We start from the raw sequence: 21,486 nt of genomic DNA on the forward strand, positions 1-21,486 counted from the left end.
ATAATAAATGGTATGTACAACATGATAGTCAATATAACATAGAAATACAACTGTGTCAGCATGAGTTAAGCAGTCTGGTCTGGTGGAAGAAACTGTCCTGGAGCCTGTTGGTCCTGGCTTTTATGCTGTGGTACAGTTTCCCAAATGGTAGCAGTTAGAACAGTTTGTGGTTGAGGTGACTCGGGTCCCCAATGATCCTTCGGGCCCTTTATACACACCTGTCTCTGTAAATGTCCTGAATAGTGGGAAACTGGGTGAATAAGCAAGAGGGACCAGGGAGGTGGGAAGATGTGGAATACGTCACCTGAAAAAGGGCCTTTTTTTTCTCTGCTATTTGTTGTTTTATGTGTCGTGCCTTGGAAGATACGTGATAAAAAATTTTAAAGAAAATTTCCACTTAAAGCAACTTTTATTCACGAAGAAAGCAACAGAAAGAGAGAAAATAAACTGCAAATTAAAAACAATATCCTGATTTATGCATCACCTTCTCACATCCCTTGGAATTGTCCCAAGCACTTCACATTTAATTAATGACATCTGAAGATCAGCGCAGTTATGTAAACAACCAGGTGAATGAGAACTATACTTTGTTAGTTGAAGAACAACGATGGATATCAGGAGAAGTCACTTCTTCGGATCTTATGATGTTTGCGTAACTGTTGAAATTCTGGAATGGGACCTGGCTCTTGATGGCAGCGTCAAATATCAAAAGAATGAAGCCTAAGGAAACCGCAGAATCCAGAAAAGAGAATGAATTACTAGGACTAATTACTTTGAAACTGGACCAACGCACTTATAGCCACACCAGCTTTATGAGATATGATTTCATGACTCAGAAGAGGCTCTCCCACAGAGAGATTCATTATAGATCAGTTACTGCTAAAATATGACAGTGATATGCCAATTGCTATCATGCCACAAAACACACTTATCCTGGCATGGGTTAGTCCATGTCCTGCTGTTACTGAAAGATGGAGAGCCTTCTGAATATTATTTTTATACTATTATTTGCCAGTTTGCACAAAAAAAGCAAACTGCCACAAAAATCTTCAGTCTCTAATGTATTGGTTTGTTTTTGTTCCTCACAATGAATTTTTAGCATCCTCTTCAAACTCATTTCTTGACATCTGCCTCTTGTTTTTTCCCTTTTTTTAAATATGTGTAGTTACGAACTGACCCCCTTTATTTTCTGGAATAGATTTGTATTCTTCCTGAGGTCATTGCAAAAACACTGCATTGTTAATCTTGGGCGCACCATCAGGTGGTCATTGGTATATCTGGAGCTGCAACATCATAAATCAGCAGCAAAGAAGCCTCATCAATATGTTCTTCTGATCTGGTTACTGACATCAGTCTCCCCCAAGCAAAGCAAAAAAAAAAATCAAAGCTAAATGTGTGTTTGGTCTTTTTTTGTTATTCAGTTTAAAATGTCAGGGGTAAAAATAAAGCAGCTTTGTTGTCTCGAAATACAAGTTAAATGTAGACTATTTCTGATTGTAGAAATTCAGCCATTATTTTGCATCAGGATTGTATTTTACAATTTGGAGCCATTAGATGAATTGCAGGCAGTCTTTACTAAAATAATAGCATTCGTCCTGAGATTTATAGTATTTAAACTTTTTTCCTTAAAATGATAAATGTTGATTTTTTTTGAAGTATTTTTAAACTACATATTCTTATAACAATGGGTCAAGGGAAAAAAGCAGTTTTCAAAGTTACTGCTTTATTTTGTAACAAATAAAAATTAAATTAGGTGTTGGTTTTGAAATGATTTCTTTCTGCTGAACGGTACTCTGTATTTGCTGTTTCCCACGTCCAGCTTCCAGTGATCAACCTGGTGCCTCGATGGCAAGTCGTGCTCAACTGAAGTACTTAGGAGGAACAGCCATGCAGGAGCAGCGAGCACGGTGGGAAAGAAAGAGGATTCGGACAGCAAAAGAGTTAATTGAGACTGAACAGAGGTACTTCGAACAGCTGGAGTTAGTTGTAGTGGTAAGCATATAATGGAGAGCTCTGCGCAAACATACATATGACCACATGCAACGTTCAATTCTTTTTCTTTTCAGAAACATTCTCATTAATGTTTAACAATCTTGTATTTTAGTATTTTATAGAGATTTTAAAGGCAAAGGGGACTCTGCAACCAGCAGCAAGAGATGCCATATTTTGTACCTTCAAGTCCATCCATTCAGTAAATAGGTATACTTTTTTTTACAGTATTTGTTTCAAATCTGTTAGTAAACCATTGCTCGTTGATCTCGGTACAATTAAAAGCCAATTGTTGCTTTTGAAGCACATTCAGATACCCTGAAGTTATTTGAAGGCACTATATAAATGCAAGTTCTAACCTTCCAGGCAAAAAAAAAACAATAAGCTGGGATGAAGCTGAGAGAGAACAATACAATATACTGTACGTGGGTACTTAAAATAAAGCCCATAAAGGCGCCAGCTGAGGCAGTGAGTTCAAGGCGTGCTTGGTTGAGCAAAAGAACTGCATATTCCTCAAGAAGAATCTGTTATTTCTGCTTGAATCAGCAGGAATCACTTCTTTTTTGAAAGAATGAAGAACTGAGGGCTACAGTGAACTAGCACAGAAGTGAAGTTGAGACTAGTGCAGATCAGTGGTCATATTGAAGGGGAGGGCAGGCTTGACTCCCATTTTTATTACTTTGTGTCTTTGGCTTAAATTCAATCAATGGCTCTAAACTCCAGTGATGTGCCTTTCTGCACTTCCTGCTATTTCTGGTCTGCAGCGAACTGTTAACTAAAATTCTACCTTTCTGCCCTCAAACAGGCTGGACACATCATCTTCACAGTCTGATACACATCATCTTCACTGTCTGATACCTGACTTCACAGTTTAATCCAAACTGATGCTCCTGTGTATAATTTGTCATTTTAGCAGGTTGATTTTTGTCAGCAGCTATGGGCCAAAAGCCTTTAAAATTCTGTTCAGAAATTTTCAAAGATGTAACTGATAGAATAAGTAAGGGGGCAACTAGTGGACATTTACTTTTTTTCTGATAAATACATAAAGGGAGGAATGGGTATGGGTTGAAGAGTCCAGGCAGATCAGCAGTTTGGCATGAACCAGATGGGCTGAATGGCCTGCTCCTGTGCTGTAGTGCTCTGTGACTCTTTGACTCCGTGCGTTTTGAAATGATCCTCATAATTCAACAAGGTCAGAACACTTTGAATTAGATGTAATATTCTGAAGTGGATTGAACATTGGTTCACAGACAAAGAGGAAGAACTTGCAATGAACAGATCTTTCTCAGTTGACAGGCCGTGCCTAGTCAAGCACTACAGGGATTACTGCTTTGACCCAGGCTATTCATAACGCACCGTACGTCAACAATTTGGTGAGGGGGATGAAGTGTCCAATTTTCAAATTCTTTAATGACACCAAACTAACTGAGTCAGGAGGAGGACATAAAGATGCTTTGGAGTATAGACCAGCTCAGTGAGTGGACAAGAGCATGATGGATCTGGAAATTGTGAGGTCACTCACTTTAGTGCAAATCAGGAAGGCATTTTTTTAAAAATGTAAGACTGAGATGCACAAAAGTTCAGGAGAATTTAGCTGGAAGTTAACATTGTAGGTGGAACAAGCAATTGGGAAGGCAAGTGGTATGTTGGCTTCTATTATGAGAGAATTAGAGTATAGGTGTAAAAGTGTCATTTTTATATAGCCTTGGTAAGATTGCACCTAGAATATCCTGTGGTCTTCTTACCTAAAATGGATTGTATATGTCTTGGAAAGAATGTGGTAAAGATTGCTGGTTCCTGAGATGGTGTGCTTGCCATCTGAGGAGAGAATGGCAGTCAGCCATCATTCTCTAGAATTTTGCAGAAAAGAGGGATCTCATCAAATTTTACAGAGTTATCTTCTCAGGGTGGATGCAGAGACTCTTCTGACTGGGGTCCAAAACTTAGACAGATGGGTAGGCCATAATGGCAGAGATGAAGAAATTCTTCACTCATAGGTTGATGAATACAGTGCATTTTCTACCATGGAGGGCTCTGGAGTTTCAGTCATTGAGTTCATTTGAAAGAAAGGCTGAGAGAGTTCTGGTTGATAAAGGGATGTGTGGATAGTGCAGGAAAGTGATGCTGTGATAGAAGACCACCCTTGATCTTTTAAGCAGACCTGGCTATAATGACTTGATGGCCTACTGTTTGACAGCTGGGTTTCTGCAAACACTACAGTGCTTCCACATGGAAAGTACTGAAGCAAGTAAACAGGTCAGGCAGCTTCTATAGAGGGGAATGGATATGTCAGGTTGAAGCACTCCATCTAGATCCAAGGACTAGGTGAAGATTCTCAACCCAAAATATTGACTGTCAATTTCCCTCCATGGATGCTACCTGGCCTTCTGAGTTTTCCTAATATTTTGTGTGCTGTGTCAGATTCCAGCAGTTGCAGTAGTCTCCTCTGTCTCTGCATTGATGCCATTAAGTTATAAAGTTCTGAAACAAAATTGCTTTATAAATTGGGCAGGACCTGTGGAGATGGGGAATAAATAGTTTCAGAAAATCGGGTCATTGCTCTGAAAGATTAGCATTGTGTTTTTTCTTCGTAGATTGACCACTGTTTGACCGCTGCATATGCACAATATTTTCTGCTTATTGTCAGATTCAGGGTATCTGCAGTGATAAGAGGTGGTCACACAGTCTCAGTGATGGCTGAGTAAAAGTTCATCAGAATACACCCTGAGCTGGCATAGGAAAAGTAACCTCTGCGGGCTTTCCTAGTGATGCACGTAACATGCTTGTCTCATTTCAAAGTGCTGGTATTGGTAGTCCCCAAGAACTTAAATGACTTGAGCACAAGCACACCTGACCATTAAATTCTAGGGGGAGGGGGAGCAGTTAGAGGCTGTAGGGTAAGGCAATCCTCATTTCTGCTGTCTTGATAGCATTAAGCTCCAAGTTGTTATTAGTACTCCATGCTGCAAGACCGTTTATCTCTTTTTGATAGCAGGTCACCTCATAATCAGATAAGAGACCAACTACAGTCATGTCATCTGCAAACTAGGATTTTAATGGATTGTCTGTGGATGTGCTGTCAGTTGTATAAAGTGAGAGCTGGACAGGCTTCAAGAAACCTTGAAGGGCACCACAGTAGCGTTGCAGTTGGCATAACGTTATTACAGTTTGGGGTGTCAGAGTTCAGGGTTCAATTTTGACATCCTCTGTAAGAAAGTTTGTAGGTTCTTCCCCTGTGCATGTGGGTTTCCTCCAGGTGCTCTGGTTCCTCCCACAGTCCAAAGTTCTACTGATTAGTAGCTTAATTGGTCATTGTAAATTGTTCCATGATTAGGCTAGGATTAAATCGGTGGGTTGCCGGTCAGCACAGATTGGTGAGCCAGAAAGGCCCATCTCACACTGAATCTCTAAATAAATAAACCATCCTCAACAACTAATTGGCTGACAGCAGTTCCATAGAGGTCAAAGTGTTGCAATCTGCAGAAGCCCATCTAGTCAGGGTTTCGTGTGCTCACGTTGGATGGGGCCCTGGCAGATGTATTTAAAATTTCTGTAACCAAGGGTGAGGTGCCAGAGGACTGGTGGATAGCTAACGTTGCTCCGTTGTTCAAGAAAGGCTTGAAGAATAAGCTTCATAGACTGGTGAGCCTGACGTCAGTATTGGGTAAATTACTAGAATGTTCTCCAAGGGACAGAATATGTAAGCATTTGGATAGAGAGGGCCTAATTAGGTATAGTCAACATGGCTTTGTGTGTGATAGATCATATCTAACCAATCTTGCAGAGTTTTTTGAGGGGGTTACCAGGAAAGTTGATGAAGGAAAAGCAGTGAGCACTGTCTGCATTCACTTTATTTAGCAAGGCCTTTGACCAAGTTGCACACAGGAGACAAGTCCAGAATGCTTGGCACTCAGGATAAAGTGGCAAACTGAGTTCAACGTTGGCTTAGTGGGAGAAGCCAGAGGATAATAGCAGATGTTGCCTTGTGTGCCACAGGGTTTGGGTGCTGGGTTTGTTGTTGTTTGTCATCTATACTAATGATTTGGTTGATAATATGGTAAACTGGATCAGCAAATTTGCAGATGACACCAAGATTGGGGAACAGCAAACTTGTGGATGGCACCAAGTGAGAAAGGCTATCAAAACTTGCAACAGGATCTGGACCAGCTGGAAAATAGGCTAAAAAATTTAGTTTGGGCAACTGTGAGCTGTAACATTTTGGGAGGATGAACCAGGGCAGGAAATACACAGTGAACCGTAGGGCACTGAGGAGTGTGGAAGAACGAAGGGATCGGGGAATACATATCCATAATTTCTTGAACGTGGATCACAGGTATATAGGGTCGTAAAGGGAGCTTTTGCACATTGACCTTCATAAGCAGAGTGTGAAGCACAGATGTAGGGAATGTACATTAAAGTTGTACAAGATGTTGGTGAGGCCAAATTTGGAGTATAGTATACAGTTCTGTTCACTTACCTACAGGAAAAATATCAATAAGATTGATGGAATACAAAGAAAATTTACATCAATGTTGACAGAACTTGATGAACTGAGCTACAGGTAAAGCTTGAATAGGTTAGAATTTTTTTCACTGGAGTGTAGGACAATGAGGAAAGACTTGATAGCGGTATATAAAATTATGAGAGATATATATAGGGCAATTCAAGCAGACTTTTCCACTGATGTTGGGTGAGACTAGATCTGGAAGTCATGGGTTAAGGGTGAAAGGTGAAATGTTTAAGGGGAACATGAGGGGGAAGTCCTTGACTCAGAAGGTGATGCAAGTGTCGAATGAGCTGCTAGCAGAAGTGGGCGATGCAGTTTTGATTGCAACATTTAGGAGAAGTTTGGATAAGTACATGGATGGGAGGGGGTGCGGGGGGCTGTGGTCCAGGTGTAGGTCATTGGGACTAGGCAGAATAACAGCTCATCACAGACTAGATGCTTCTGTGCTGTAATGCTTTTTGACTCTGTGAGCAGGAGCTGAAAACACGATGGCAACATTGTGCCTTTGATTTTCCGATCTTCACTCCCTGAGTGCGGTTTCATTGCATCTCTCGTTAATAATGAAATTACAGTCTGCCACAGAAATTAATTTTATGATGTTGTAAAGGAATAATTCGAATGTCAGTCAGCAACAGAATTTATTTTTGGGTCACATACAGGGCACTGTTGAGTTATCTTGAAGATGGGAAGATTGGATTGGGCTTTGACAACTTCTGTCCTCACCTGAAGTTGTACATCACCTACACAGATAACATGGAGCACGCCTTCAAAGTCTTGCAGGTAATGCAACCATGATGATTGCAATGGTTAAACAGCACATACAATCCTTAAATTTGTTGCTCATCCCTCAGTAGTCTGACGAGAAAAGGAAGATGCCGTTTAACTGAAATCAATCTTTTTAAAGAAAGGCTAATTGTTCAATGAAGTTTGTCCCCTTTCTAATTAAATGTGGCATGTGATAGAATCATCATAATGCCTTTGCCTTTCAATGTGCACCTTCGCAATCTTTGCTCATTAGAGTCGTCATTGTCATGGCGAAACTTGCTCTTTCCATAATGATTCTAATTTTATTTGGACAAGTTGCTAAGCTTTCTTTCACCTCTTTTGTTATGAAGGCACTATTTTGTTCCTTCAAAGGTTGAAGGAGTAAAAGCATGGAGTCACCTCTTTGACAGTTCCCACCCTATGTACTTATTTATCTCTTTGAGACCCTGAGCTAGAGAGAGATATCAGTGTCTTAATTAGGAAGAAGGATGTGACCATGGTAAATTGACTGATTTCATTGATTAAGGACTAGCTGTACAAGTAACATTGATTTTAACAGTGGGTCTACATAAATGTAATTGTTGGAACATGGGGCTGCATAATTAGGACGATGTGACAAAGAATGGTAGTTTTGTCCTTTTCAACCTTCAGTATCGTCCCTGTGCATAATAATGTGCCCCTGTGCAATTAGTTTAAATTGAAAAATGTTATGAAATACCTTCCCAGGGTGTGAGAGTAATACATTTTATGAGCGTCTAATGTTCCTTTAATTAATGTGCATCTCATGTGTTCTGTTTTAGGGACAAATAAAGAAAAATAAACAATTTGCACGATTTAAAAAGCTTCAAGAGTCTCGACCAGAATTCCAAGGGTTGACATTAGAAGATTTGCTTTCACTGCCTCGTAAACGTATTCATCAGTAAGTAGTTATTGTAATCTTTTCCCAATTATTTTTTTCAGCACAAATTCACACAGGCTCTTAAGTTATTTGCTAACATTTAAAAGCTAGACCATAAAAATTTGTGAATTTAATCTCCTGGTGGCAAATGAATTGAAGCTAGTCTTAACTCTCATTCATCTGGCCATTAGGGGCTGTGCAGATGAAATCACACTGACCCAGATGAATCTAGTTGATTGATTTTGAATTATTCACTCTTCTGCTTATGTGTTTCCTAGTCTTGTTGGCTATATTTTAACACCTTTAGTCACAAATGACATATGATCTTGAGTTATTGCCTGATTTCTAATTTCATGACTCGTTGTATACATCAAACATATCGTGGTCCGTACTTAACTTTCATTACAGAAAGTGTTTACGTCAATCTCCAGTACTGGTGCCCTAATAATCCTAAATAGTACTTTTTGGTAAGCAATTTGAAGTGTGTTATTGGAAAATGGTACTGTGAATGTGTATGTGCTTCATCTTGACAACAATTAATTTTGTGAGAATGCTTTGTCTGGTGCTTTAGATTTTTCACCTGGGATGGGATTTCTGTGCCTGTGCACATTCCTGCCCATCTCCAGCTGCCTTTGTGAAGATGGCAGTCAGGCACAATACCCACAGGAGAGCTATGTTGGATGTTTTATGTCAGGTTGCCGTGTGACGTGGAGGTGATCATATCCCATGCATCATGATCTTTTTTTTTAATAGATGGCAGTGGTCATGGGCTTGCACGATTCTATTGGAGGAACATTGCTGAGTTACTGGAGTTAGTCCTGTGGTACTGATGGTAGAGAGAGAACAATGGCTCTCTTTCTCTTCTTCTTTGAGTATACCTTTATTTTAATTTTTTCCCTCTCTTTCATTCTTCTGGCCTCCCATATTTCCCTTCTCTTTGGCTTTCTTTCCATGTCCTTGGTCCTCTTTCCCACTCCACATTTATTCTAAATCACGGATGCAGAACCCTCTGTCACATCGTAAATTGCAATGCAGATCGCATGAATCTTACGGTAAGATGGTGGTGTGTTCAATCACAGCAGCTTCTACGGGGTCAACCAAAGGTCTTTTTGTCCCTTTTAAACATATTTTTTTACAATTGCAAGACCCTGCTGGAGACTAAGAACTTAAAGTACTGCAGACCTACCCCATCAACGAGTTGCTTGTTGGCAGAGGAACTGAAGAAGCTGGACTTGGTGCAGATTGTGCTCCTGACTGCATACAATGGAATGTGCGATCTAGCAGTGAGTGATCATGTTAGTTGCTTTCCTTGTGCTTGTGAGACTCTGTTGGACGTTGTTAACGTGGATTGCTGCAAGTCCGATTTACTGATTTATTGGCGGTTGGCAGGGGAGCTGTGTGGCCTCAGTCAGAGCGAGGACTAAGCCTGAAGCTGCAGTATCCCTTGTTTACAGCTGCCCAGAAGAACGGTGTCGGAGTAGGTGCACGCCACCAGAGACCGTGTGGGGTGGTGTCCAGTCAGTGCTGCATCCCAGAGTTCGCCTGGCGGAAGATAACCTGTGTTATTTTTGAATGTGGATTTCTGTGACATTCATGGACTTGGGGTTTTGGACTATTACTTTTTGTGTAACTGTATTTTACTGATTTATGTGCTTTGCTTAGTGCTGTGTGTGACTGTTGGACTGTGTTTTGCACCTTGGCCAGATCATAATGCTGTTTCATTTGCATTCATGTATGTTTGAGTGACAATTAAACTTGAACTATGAAGCCAAAAGAAAGGCACAACATGAATGCAGTTTGTCCCTTCCTTGGAATGCAATTGCACCCCTACGAAAAATGAGAACCACCTCGGCCCACTGGGATATTTCAAATGTCCAGTGGGTCTGGGTCTCTTTCAAAAATCTAAACTTCCTCTCAAATCTCGTGCCCTATTTTTAATGCTTCAAGGTCAATACTCAACTCAATGATTTTTTTTTTGTAATTCACAGATTGACTAGGATGGTTAACTTTGGTTACTAATTTCATTGTTGCTGTTTAACGAGGATATATCAATCTGATGATACAAAAGTAGGTGGGTAAGCAAGTTGGGAGGAGGACACAGCAGCCTGAAAGAGGATCTTGACAGGTTAAGCGAGTGGGCAAGAATTTGGCAAATATAATGAGGGAAAATGTGAGGTTAAAGACTTTGGGAGGAAAATGAAAGAGCATGTTATGTTTAAAGTGGAGTAAAATGATGAAAAGTCTCGGGGTGCAGGTCTGTTCATCATGTGGAAAGGGTTGAGATTTAGAAATCAGTCAGTTTACAGCATGCACAAATGCAAAGGTAAACTTACTTTCACAAGTATACATATAAAACCTACAGCACAATACAGGCCCTTCGGCCCAAATGTGGTGCCGAACATGTACTTACTTAGAAATTACCTAAGGTTAACCAGAGCCCTCTATTTTTCTAAGCTCTATGTACCTATCCAGAAGTCTCTTAAAAGACCCTATCGTATCTGCTTCCACCACCATCACCGGCAGCCCATTGATGCAGCATCATATAAGCAGCATCCAGAAGAAAAACAAGTTAAGACCAATTTTAACATGAAAGAACACAATTAGAGCAAAAAAAAATGTCCACTGTTCCAGAAGATCAGCCATGATAAAATGGCGGAGCAGACTCGATGGGCCAAATAGCCTGATTCTGCTCCTATATCTTATGGTCTTAAAATGATAAGAGTGGTCAAAGTGTTGCTAAATTGGAGTGGGGTAATAGAGATGTGCCAGTTGGTTCAAGAACTGAATGGATGAAGGGAAGTAGCTGTTCTTGAACCCGGTGGTGTGGCTTCCTAATAGCCTTGTCCAATGGTAACTATGAGAAGATGGTGTGGCCCAGGTGGTGGAGATCTTTGATATAAGTATATACCAGGTAGCTAGGAAGGCATATGCAATGTTCATCTATACAATTGCAAAGTAAATGGAGTATAAGAATAAAGCTGTCATGCAGTTTTACAGAGTGTATGTGAGTCTGCACTTGGAGGAAAGTTTTTATCTCCATCTTGAAGGCAGATATAGTTGCACTAGAGGCAGCTTAACCAAGGTTCTCTAGGTTGAACTGGGATGAAGATGTTGCTGTATGAGGAAAGGTTGGGCATATACTCATTGGGAAATAGATGAATGAGAGATGAATTTAATGAAACACAAAAGCCTGAGGGATGAGCAGGACAGTTGCTAAGTCTCCCCTTGCAGGGGGTTTCTGGAACAAGAGCACATGGTTTCAGATTTTCATAATTTTATTTTTGCAATACCTTACTGCTTTGTATCTCATGTAGATTTTGACCAGATGAATGCTGGATTTAATAACCTAATTTCCCATTAGCTATTTCATCGCTGCTCATAGAATCTCACTTATTCATCTTGCCAAATTTCAAGATCTACTGTCCTCGTCCATGGGGAAATGTTCATATTCTAGTTAAGAGGGTGTTGTTTCTTTGGGGAGTGACAATATCCATCAGATTTTGTATAGTGTTGTTAACAAATTAAAAGCTCATATATTATTATCTCACTTGGTGCAACAGTCAGACCTCATTATTAGACAACATAAAATGAACACTAGAGCAAGGGTGAATTATAATTTTCAGCAAAAAGAATCCTGAGGCTTAATGTCAATAGAAGTAAGTTTACTTAAAAGTTGTTCCCAGCAGGACACTGCCTAGTGTTTTCAAAAACATGTAAATTAAACTTGGCAAATTGCTAGTGCTTTAGAAATGCCTCCTAAATCTGCAACATCTCCACCTGAATGGATGGTGGCAGCAATGGGACGAGCAATTCTGCACCACGGTGTGGAGAGAGGAACAGAGGAGAGTTGTTAAAGAAATTAGTGTTGATGCCATCAGACTAGCAAGATGAAAAATGAGGTGCTGTTCTAATCTGCGTCGAGCCTCTAGGCGATGTCCGTGTGGGAATGGGAAGTGGAATTAAGGTAGCTGGCTGCCAGGAGATCCTGCTGTTAACAGTGGCCAGACTGAAGGTGCTTGATGAAACGAGCCCCAAGTCGAGGATTGTGAGATGGGATATTGTGGCTCTAAAGGTCCTGTGCTGCAATGTTCTCAGTTCTATCTTCTGCATTCAGAGCGCATAGTGATGTGATTGATCCTTTGAATCTTGGCAAACTCATGAAGGATCTTACTGTATGATGCAGGTTGGATGAAATTGCGCATCAGCCACAGAAGGGTTTGATCTGTTCTATTTCTGCCTTCTTCACCAGGGGATTTGATACAACTGTGGCTCTACCCTGCATCAGGGAAGATGGAGTTTGCCAGCCTCTCTTCTGCACCTGCCAAATATGGGCATGCATATTTCTTGAACCACCACAGTGTTTCCACATTGGTATCCATTGGATTACCTAGCTGTATGGGTTTCAAGCTGATGCCAACTATTAGCATGCTGCAGATGTGTGAAGTTGGTGGCAGTATGCCAACAGTTTGCCCTCATGTACAACACACACAGCAGCAATGACACAGCTCTGGAACTAATGGCACTCGGAGTGGCTCATTTGTTTTAATGAACTGGCAGAAAGATCCAGTAAAAGGGTCTGAACTCTACCTCATAGTTGGCAGAAAAGATCTTACATTCCTTGCCCAGGTTTGCTGATTTGGCCCACAGTATCATCATAGTTTGTGTCTCTCTTCCATCCCCTCAAACAGAAGGGGTGATTACTTTTGCTGCAGTTTCCAGCAATCTAAGCATAGAAAGGTCTCCTCTGGAGAAATAAGCATAAGGTTTTTTTTTAAATAACTGACTTTAGTCAATCAGCATATTCCAATGCAGCTATTCCAGTTGTGGGGTGGGAGGGGAGAAAATTCAGATTTAGAAAATATGACATTTGACATTCAAAACTTATTACATTTTGTTTGCAATCCTGGATGAGACACCTTTGATAAACAAGTTTAAAAAAAAATCAAAACTTTTAGAATATTGTGCACACTAGGACTCTTTATGTTTCCTCCCTCTTCTCTCCTTGGTTTCAATGGGCATTTAAACAGGTGGAGTGCATATCAGGGAGCAAGTTAAACTCCATTCGTTCTTGTGTGTCTTTAAAAAGTTGATTATTGCTTTTTGTGTTTGTTGCGTCAGCTTATTAGTGATCACGAGCATGGGTGGCTTGAAGATTCCTTTCAGCACTGGAGACTAAAGGAAAGGATGAGAAGAAAAGATCATCTATTCAGATGCTAGATAGGAGTTTTAAGCAAAGAGTGACTATTATCTGGAGTGCGCTGCCAAAGAAAGTGGTGGAATCGCATACAAATTACTAGATATAAGAGACATTTAGACACTTAACAGGCAAAGCATAGAAGAACGTCCTAATGTGGGCAAATGTAGATGAGCAAGAATGTCATGTGGGTGTGGAGAACCAACAGGCCTATTTCCATTCTGTAGATCTTTATAACTCACGTTTGTGCACCCAGATCCCACATAGTGCTAATTCATTACAATGCAGTTATTCCGTTCTTTATTGAAATTTTTTAAAGACAACGAAAATTCAGTCTAAGCAACATTTAAAACTTCTCCAAGGTGGCTGACATCACAGTAAACATTTAATCAGCCAATGGGAACACTTTACATACACTCTGAGCCAATTTCGTATTAGTTCACTCTGCCTCCCCCACATGTGTAAATGAACTTTGAGAAGAAGTTGTTCACTTCAGGAAGGGAAAAGAGGGCAAACAAATACTAGTTTACTTTGGGGAAAATCAGCAGTGGAGCAAAGCAGCAGATTTAAATTCCCAGGCATTAACATATCAGATGACTTGTCCTGAATCCAGAACATAGGTCCAATCATAAAGAAAGCACGCAAGCATCTTTACTTTTTTAGGAGATGAAGGAGGTTCTGCTCGCACTAAAAATTTTCCACCGGTTTACTGTTGAAGGTACTGGTTCCATCGTGGTGTGGTACACTAGCTTGAATGTGCAAGATGATAGGAAGCCGCAGAGAGTAGCGGACTTTGCCCGATACATCTTGGGCACATCCCTCCCACCACTGGAAGTATCTACAGGAGACACTGCCTCATAAAAGCAATACCTATCATCAAAAATCCCCAACATCTGGGCCATTCCATCTTTTCTCAGCTGTGATTGGGCTGAAAGATATGGAAGCCTGAAATCCCTCAACACCAGGTTCAAGAGCAGCTACCTCCCTTCAACCATTCGGTTCTTGAACCAACCAAAAGAACATTAATCACTACAGTTTACCATTTTGACCACTTTGCACTAAAATGAACTTTGTGTATTGTTCTAATTGTAAAATTTGTGTACAATGTGTTTAATTTAGTTTTCTTGTTGCTTATCTGATGTTATCTACATGTGATGCTGCTGTAGTACGCTTATCATTGCATTATACACACAGTGCTTGTGCATATGACAATAAACTCAATGTCAACTTTGACTGTAGGTTTCCTCCCGTTGCATCCCACATCCCAAAGACTTGCAGATTAGAAGATTAATCGGCACCATAAATTCCTTTGAGTAAACAGTTCAAAATCCAAAATGTTTACAAATAAATCTGGACTAGAAACAATAAAAATGCCAACTCGACAGAATCTGCGTCGAGGTGATGGGGAGAATAAATTGGGATTAATACAAGTAGGTGTTTGATCTTCAGTGGGTTGAAGATCCTGATTCTGTGCTGTACCAGATCAATGTGAACACAATCTCCTGGTTGGGGATTCTGGGACTAAGGGACATACAGAGCCCAAAGATATCAGCCAGAACTTCTTGGAATGAAGTCAAGAAAACTTCTCCAACCAAAGGGCTAAAGTTTGGAATTCTCCTCTGCAAATGACAATTGATTCTCAATCAGAGTTAATTCCAGATCAAAGCTTCATAGATTTTTGCTAAGCAAAAGTATTGAGAGATATCAGGGTAAGAACAGAGTGTCAGATCATTGAATGGAATCACAGGCACTGGGGACTAGATGACCTACTCGTGTCCTAGGTACAGGCCATTCCTGGATAATGAATTACCTCCATTTTTACAGATGTCTATAAGTCGATTTTTATCTGTAAATCAGATAATACACAAGAACCATTTAATATGCTAAACCATACCTCCACAATATTCTAATGAATGGCAGTAAAAGGCAGACAAGCCCGATAAGAATGAACAATTGCTAAAAGACAAGAAGCTCGTTAAGTAGTTAGGCCATACATGGGAATGAACAAATGTACATACATTAGACTTCTGAAAATGATAATTATGGACCCCTACATATGAATGAGCTCTCATGATATTATCATTTTCAGAAGTCTAAGTGTACCAAATACACGCAGACCCCGCTTAACGCTGAGGGTGTGTTCCTCAGAAGTGGAGTGCTATGTAAATCAGCATTCTGCGTGGTCATTATAACATCACGTCAATGGCCATTTGTGCCCGATTTTAAAAAAAAAATCAAACCCAAGATATATGATATATTATTTTACGTGTGCACAGCAATTCATGGAGCAACAAACACGCAAGTAGGCCTAACTTGTGCATCAGTGAAGCAGCAGCACATCACAGTGGAAGCAGAGGGAAGCGGGTGATGGTTACACTTTAGAGGAGGGACCAGGCTGTGGGCCCTTCTCTAACTTTGGCTTCTTCTCCAAGTAGGCATTGAGATTTGACTGCCTTTTCTTAAGTTTCCTCCCATGAAGCAGTTCTTTGTAGCAGGAAATTATGTTGAGAACACCTCTGTTTGCCTTTTTGCTCCAGCCAGGGTCATTATTATGAACTGGTCCATGATACGTGAGATCATGGTGATGCTAGTGCTGAGTTTCCTTGCTGGTGTTTCCTCTTCTCCATCCCTGTCATCAAATTCACCCAGGATGTGTTGCTTTTGCCAATTCTCGAAGCTCTTGCTATCTGCATTAGCCACTTCACCAGAGATACATATACTATGGCGGCCACAGCCCTTTTTAAATCTATCAAACCAACCTCCACTGGCAATGAATGTTTAGGAACATGTTTCATTGTGTTTGGTCAACCACCCTCATATTTAATCTATTTTTCAAATTTTCAGGCAAATGTCTCCTTAACTGAGCCACCTTTGTTGATGTTGAGCAAGAGGTTGTTATTGTGGCAGAGCTCACCCTATCATGCTGCAATAAGCTGGCTCAACACCACTTGTCACCACCAGTCATGGAGCGAAGATGGGAACTCCACACATGTAGTAAGTTAGATGAGGTTAGGTCTTGGGTAACTGGGCCTGTCAATAGCTCTACTACTGGTGTCTATTTCTGGTTTATTTTTACTCAGATTTATGTTTATTTAGAGACACAGAATGGTAACAGGCCCTTCTGGCCCAATGAGCCCACACACCCAAATTACACCGTAACTAACCTGAGCATCTTTGGAGAGTGGGAGGAAACTGGAACACCCAGAGCAATCCTACCTGGTCACAGGGAAAATGTGCAAACTCCTTACAGACAGAGGCGGGAATTAATCCTGGGGTCGCTGACGCTGTAAAGTGTTACGCTAACTGATACGCTACACTGTGCCAGACCTTTTCCAATTAATATCTAGCAAACTTAGACTAAAACGTCCCTTAAACTCCTAAGTTGGAGAGAATGTAACCCGATTTCTGTGATCTCTCCTTGTAATTTAACCTTTAAAGTGCAGGTTCCATTCTGGTAGATCTTTGCAGAGCTCTCCCCAATGCAACTTTATATTACTCTTGTGCATTTGTGGATTCTTATTATTCACCTGACAAATGCACATGCAATCAATAGTTTGTTTGATATAACATACAATAAATTCTGTTTTCCAGGTCACAAACATTTTTAATTAAAGCTTATTTTACTGTCAAGGTGGCATTTTTATTCTTTTCCAGTCCAGATTTTTTTTTCTGTAAACCTTTTGGATTTGCCACATCAAAGGCTTTAACAGATAATAGATCTCAAGTATTTCTTTAGAGTAGCTTTTTATTTAAAAAGAAAGTAAGCACTGGACTTGTGAATGACACAATGCATTATGTCTCCTGTCATGCTGTATGTAATATGGGATTCTCCCTTAGGCCCAGCCTGGTTGCAACTGGCACCATTCTGCAGTAATTAATCTCCACAGTGATGAAAGCAGCAGGTCTGGGGAAGCTCCTGCTCATGGAAGCATATGCCGGAGCCAGCTGCTGCCACTGTTCAGAGAGGACCAGCATAGTGGAGCACTCTGCATTTGACAGACTCCCACAGTGACAGTCGTGCACCAGTGGTGTATTAGGCCCAAAGGAGTTCAAACCTGCATTCTGCGGCCCTTTATTACCAGAAAATATATATCAGGCAATAATAAAATACACTAATTATATGAGAAGCAAAATGTGGACCAGTTTCTGTTCAGCAGACCTGTATGTCAAGGCTGTAATGTTTTCATTATACACTTCCTCATGGAATGCCAACAACAGGGCTTGTTGATCCAGTAGAATGTGTGCTAATTAGGTTCCCATTGTGTGCATGCTAAAGAGTGCAGATTTGACTGCACTTGTCTGGCATTATACAAAATTTTTGTAAGTTTTATAGGACTTATGGATTAAATAGTATATGTTTTAACAAGTGAATATTTTGCTTCATTGAGTTTATTTATAGCACTGGTTTTAATTAGGCTGTAAGCCATTGCCAGTTCAGTTACAGCTGAATGTATTATATATTAACTGGAGTGACCATGCCCCAATCTATATTAAATGGGGAGTTGCAGTGGCAAAGAGCTATCCTTCAAGGGAGACAACTGGCCCAAATTCTCTTGAAAAATCTTCATTGATTATTATTATCAAATATACCAAGTGAAAATCTTGTATCAAGTACTGTTCATACAGATCAATTCATTTCAACAGTGCATTGGGGTACAAGGTAAAATAATAGAGTGCAGGATAGCATGAGAGTTACAGGGAAAGCATAGTGCACGTTGACATTAAGGTACAAGGTCATAATGAGGTAGACTGAGAGGCCAAAGTTTCATCTTATTGTGGTAGGGAGCTGTTCAATAGCCTTATCACAATGGAATAGAAGCTGTCCTTAGGCCCGGTGGTACATACGTTTGGGTTTGTGTTTCTTCAGTTCAGTATGAGGAAGAAGAAGAGAGAATGTGTAGAGTGTGTGGTTTTGTTGATATTGGTTTATTATTGTCACGTGTACCAGGATATAGTAAAAAGCTCATCTTGCATACTGTTCATACAGATCAAATCATTACACAGCGCTGTGAGGTAGAACAAAATAAAACAGTAACAATGCAGAATAGAGTAGACAATTACAGCAGAAGTACAGTGCAGGTAGACAGAAAGGTGCAAGATCACAACAAGGTAGATTTTGGGATCAAGAGTCCATCTTATTGTACTAGATGACTATTCTGTAGTTTTATAACAGTGGGCTACGAGCTGCCCTTGAGCCTGTTGGTATGTACTTTCAAGCTTTTGTATCGTCAGCCCAATGAGAGAGGAGCATAAAGAGAGTGCCCGGGGTTGATGGGGTCTTTAATTACATTACTGCTTTATTGTCAAAGTGCCCCTGGGGATATGCTCCCTGCTGAATATCGACAGCTCCTCAGTAGAGATCGTTAAGAGCACCAAATTTCTTGGTGTTCACCTGGTGGAGAATCTCACCTGGTCCCTCAACACCAGCTCCATAGCAAAGAAAGCCCAGCAACGTCTCTACTTTCTGCGAAGGCTGAGAAGAGTCCATCTCCCACCCCCCCATCCTCACCACATTCTACAGGGGTTGTATTGTGAGCATCCTGTGCAGCTGCATCACTGCCTGGTTCGGAAGTTACACTATCTCGGATCACAAGACCCTGCAGCGATTAGTGAGGTCAGCTAAGAAGATCATTGGGGTCTCTCTTTCTGCCATTACGGACATTTACACTACACACTGCATCCACAAAGCAAACAGCATTATGAAGGACCCCATGCACCCATCATACAAACTCTTCTCCCTCCTGCAGTTTTGGAAAAGGCAGTGAAACATTCGGGCTGTCACAGTTTCTTCCCCCAAGCCATCAGACTCCTCAATACCCAGAGCCTGGACTGACACCTTACTGCCCTATTGTCTTGTTTATTATTTATTGTAAAGCCTGCACTGTTTTGTGCACTTTATGTAGTCCTGGATAGGTCCGTAGTCTAGTGTAATTTTTTTCTTTTCTGTGTTGTCTTTTACGTAGTTCAGTCTAGTTTTTGTATTGTGTCATGTAACACCATAGTCCTGAAAAACTGTTGTCTCATTTCTACTATGTACTATACCAGCAGTTATGGTCGAAATGACAATAAAAAGTGACTTGACTTGATGCTGTTATCAATGAGCTGATGGCAGACCAGACATGGTTGGTCTTGTATACTAAAAATGTTAGAGACAAGAGACTCCGGATGCTGGAATCCAGAGCAACAAACAACCTGCTGGAGGGACTCTGGGTCAGGCAGCATTTGTGGGAGGAAAGGAATTGTCGACTGTTTGGGTCAAAACCCTGCATCAGAACACTTAGTTTACTCAGAAATGCATCTATTTGTAGAGCAGAGGTAAGAAGAATTACTGTGATCAAAACTGCAGCAACTTCTCCCACTAAAAGCAGGGAAATTCTACGTGCAACTGAAATCACAGTTGTTTACAGCAATGCAGTCACTAGACCTAATTTGACAGTTGTCGCCTGTTGGCGATTACATTATCAATGTGTACAGCCTTTCGTTATTTCTGGAAATAGTCATAATCCAGCAAGTTCCTCAGCTTGCACGCCACTCATTTTTGTTGGCTCTTGGGGCCTAATGAGATCTCATGAAGCATCTTTCTTATTGTGTGCAGAAGTTAAAAAGACTGCTGTCACTTGGCAGTTCATCTATGGAAAGAACAAACAGACTCTTCTGACAGTGTCCCAACAATAGGAAGGAAATCCTGCAAGAAAAATAAAAAAAGAATGCAAGTGGATATTTGAAGAACAGCTTTCTTCCACAACCCCCCTTCTAACACTTCTCCCCATAACAGTGAAATTTCTGTTTGAAGTATGCATTTGTTCCTAGTTTACAGAAGGTCCACAAAACGTTGGTTACCTTGTGAATATATTACTCATTCATTCAGTCACTAACAGACGATGACCTCAAATTGTATATTCCCAATAGTAGTAGTATGTCATTGTGCTTCATTTTAATTAAAACGTGAGCATTGATAAATAACCTATATCAGAATGTCACATCTGAAACCATAAGTACATTTGTCATTTTTGCCTCTCATTACTGTCAGTTAAGTTTGGTTTGGGGATTCCCTCTGGTAATGTATTTAAAACAATTACTATTTCTTGGACAGTTGTTACAATCTGGGAACTTGCCTTCATGAAAACTTTTTAATCACATGAGCAGCGCTTTGAAAAAAAGCTGAAGGTGTTGAGGAGTGAGGTCTTGGACGACTTTGGACTTAGAACTATAGAGCATTACAGCACAGAAACAGGCCTTTTGGCCCTTCTTGGCTGTGCCGAACCACTTTTCTGCCTAGTCCCACTGACCTGCACCTGGGCTATATCCCTCCAAACCCCTCTCATCCATATACCTGTCCAAGATTTTCTTAAATGTCAAAAGTGAGCCTGCATTCACCACTTCATCTGGCAGCTCATTCCACACTCCCACCACTCTCTGTGTGAAGAACCCCCCCCCCAATGTTCCCTTTAAACTTTTCCCCCTTCACCCTTAACCCATGACCTCTGGTTTTTTTCTCCCCTTGCCTCAGTGGAAAGTTGACGGGACACATTCGACCAACCGCAGCCACATCCGGCGAGGTTGCACTGTACTGTCTACAGAGAGCACCACCCCCGACCACTGGCTATCAGTGCCCCTGTCTCCAGCACTCTAGCCTGGCCAACAGGTTTCCAGTGATGCTGTGAACAGTCTCTCTGACTTTCAGAGACATTTTCAAAACTACAATGTTTGAAACTGAAGGAATTAAAAATATGAAAAATATTAACAGGTTAGCCAATAACACATATAATTAAGATTAATAATGTCTAACTATGTATTATTAGTTAAACAAAACCAAAATAATTGTTAAAAGGAGCTTTCCTTCCCAGTGCCGTTCAGTCCTCACTAAAATCAGAATATGGGACCGGGCAGAACTGGGGTGGATGGCGCTGATACGAAGGATTCTTTGGTATTTCGGAAGCTGGAACCAGCAATTCAAAAAAATACCTCTGCTCGGAAGTGTTATTCACTGGAGGAAAGTGGGCAATCCCAACAAATTCAGAAGTGTAAATGACTGCACACTGACTGTGGGGGAGTGGGTGTGATGTCAAGGTCAAATGTGGATGTGAAGCCTTTTACACACAGTCCACTGCTACCGATAAATGTTGGCCATTT

General features: G+C 40.8%; 1 protein-coding gene across 3 annotated transcripts in view; it reads left to right on the forward strand.

Annotated features, from left to right (window-relative positions):
• Positions 1-21,486, forward strand: part of arhgef39 (Rho guanine nucleotide exchange factor (GEF) 39) — an 83,430-nt gene that overhangs the window by 26,794 nt on the left and 35,150 nt on the right. For all 3 annotated transcript variants that reach the window (XM_059987610.1, XM_059987612.1, XM_059987611.1), the window contains exons 3-6: positions 1,820-1,992; positions 2,105-2,199; positions 7,156-7,276; positions 8,062-8,180. In XM_059987610.1, the coding sequence (XP_059843593.1) occupies positions 1,820-1,992; positions 2,105-2,199; positions 7,156-7,276; positions 8,062-8,180 (508 nt within the window). The remainder of the gene's footprint in view (positions 1-1,819; positions 1,993-2,104; positions 2,200-7,155; positions 7,277-8,061; positions 8,181-21,486) is intronic.

The sequence above is a fragment of the Hypanus sabinus genome, chromosome 13 (assembly GCF_030144855.1).
Source record: "Hypanus sabinus isolate sHypSab1 chromosome 13, sHypSab1.hap1, whole genome shotgun sequence".
In the NCBI taxonomy this organism is placed as follows: Eukaryota; Metazoa; Chordata; class Chondrichthyes; order Myliobatiformes; family Dasyatidae; genus Hypanus; species Hypanus sabinus.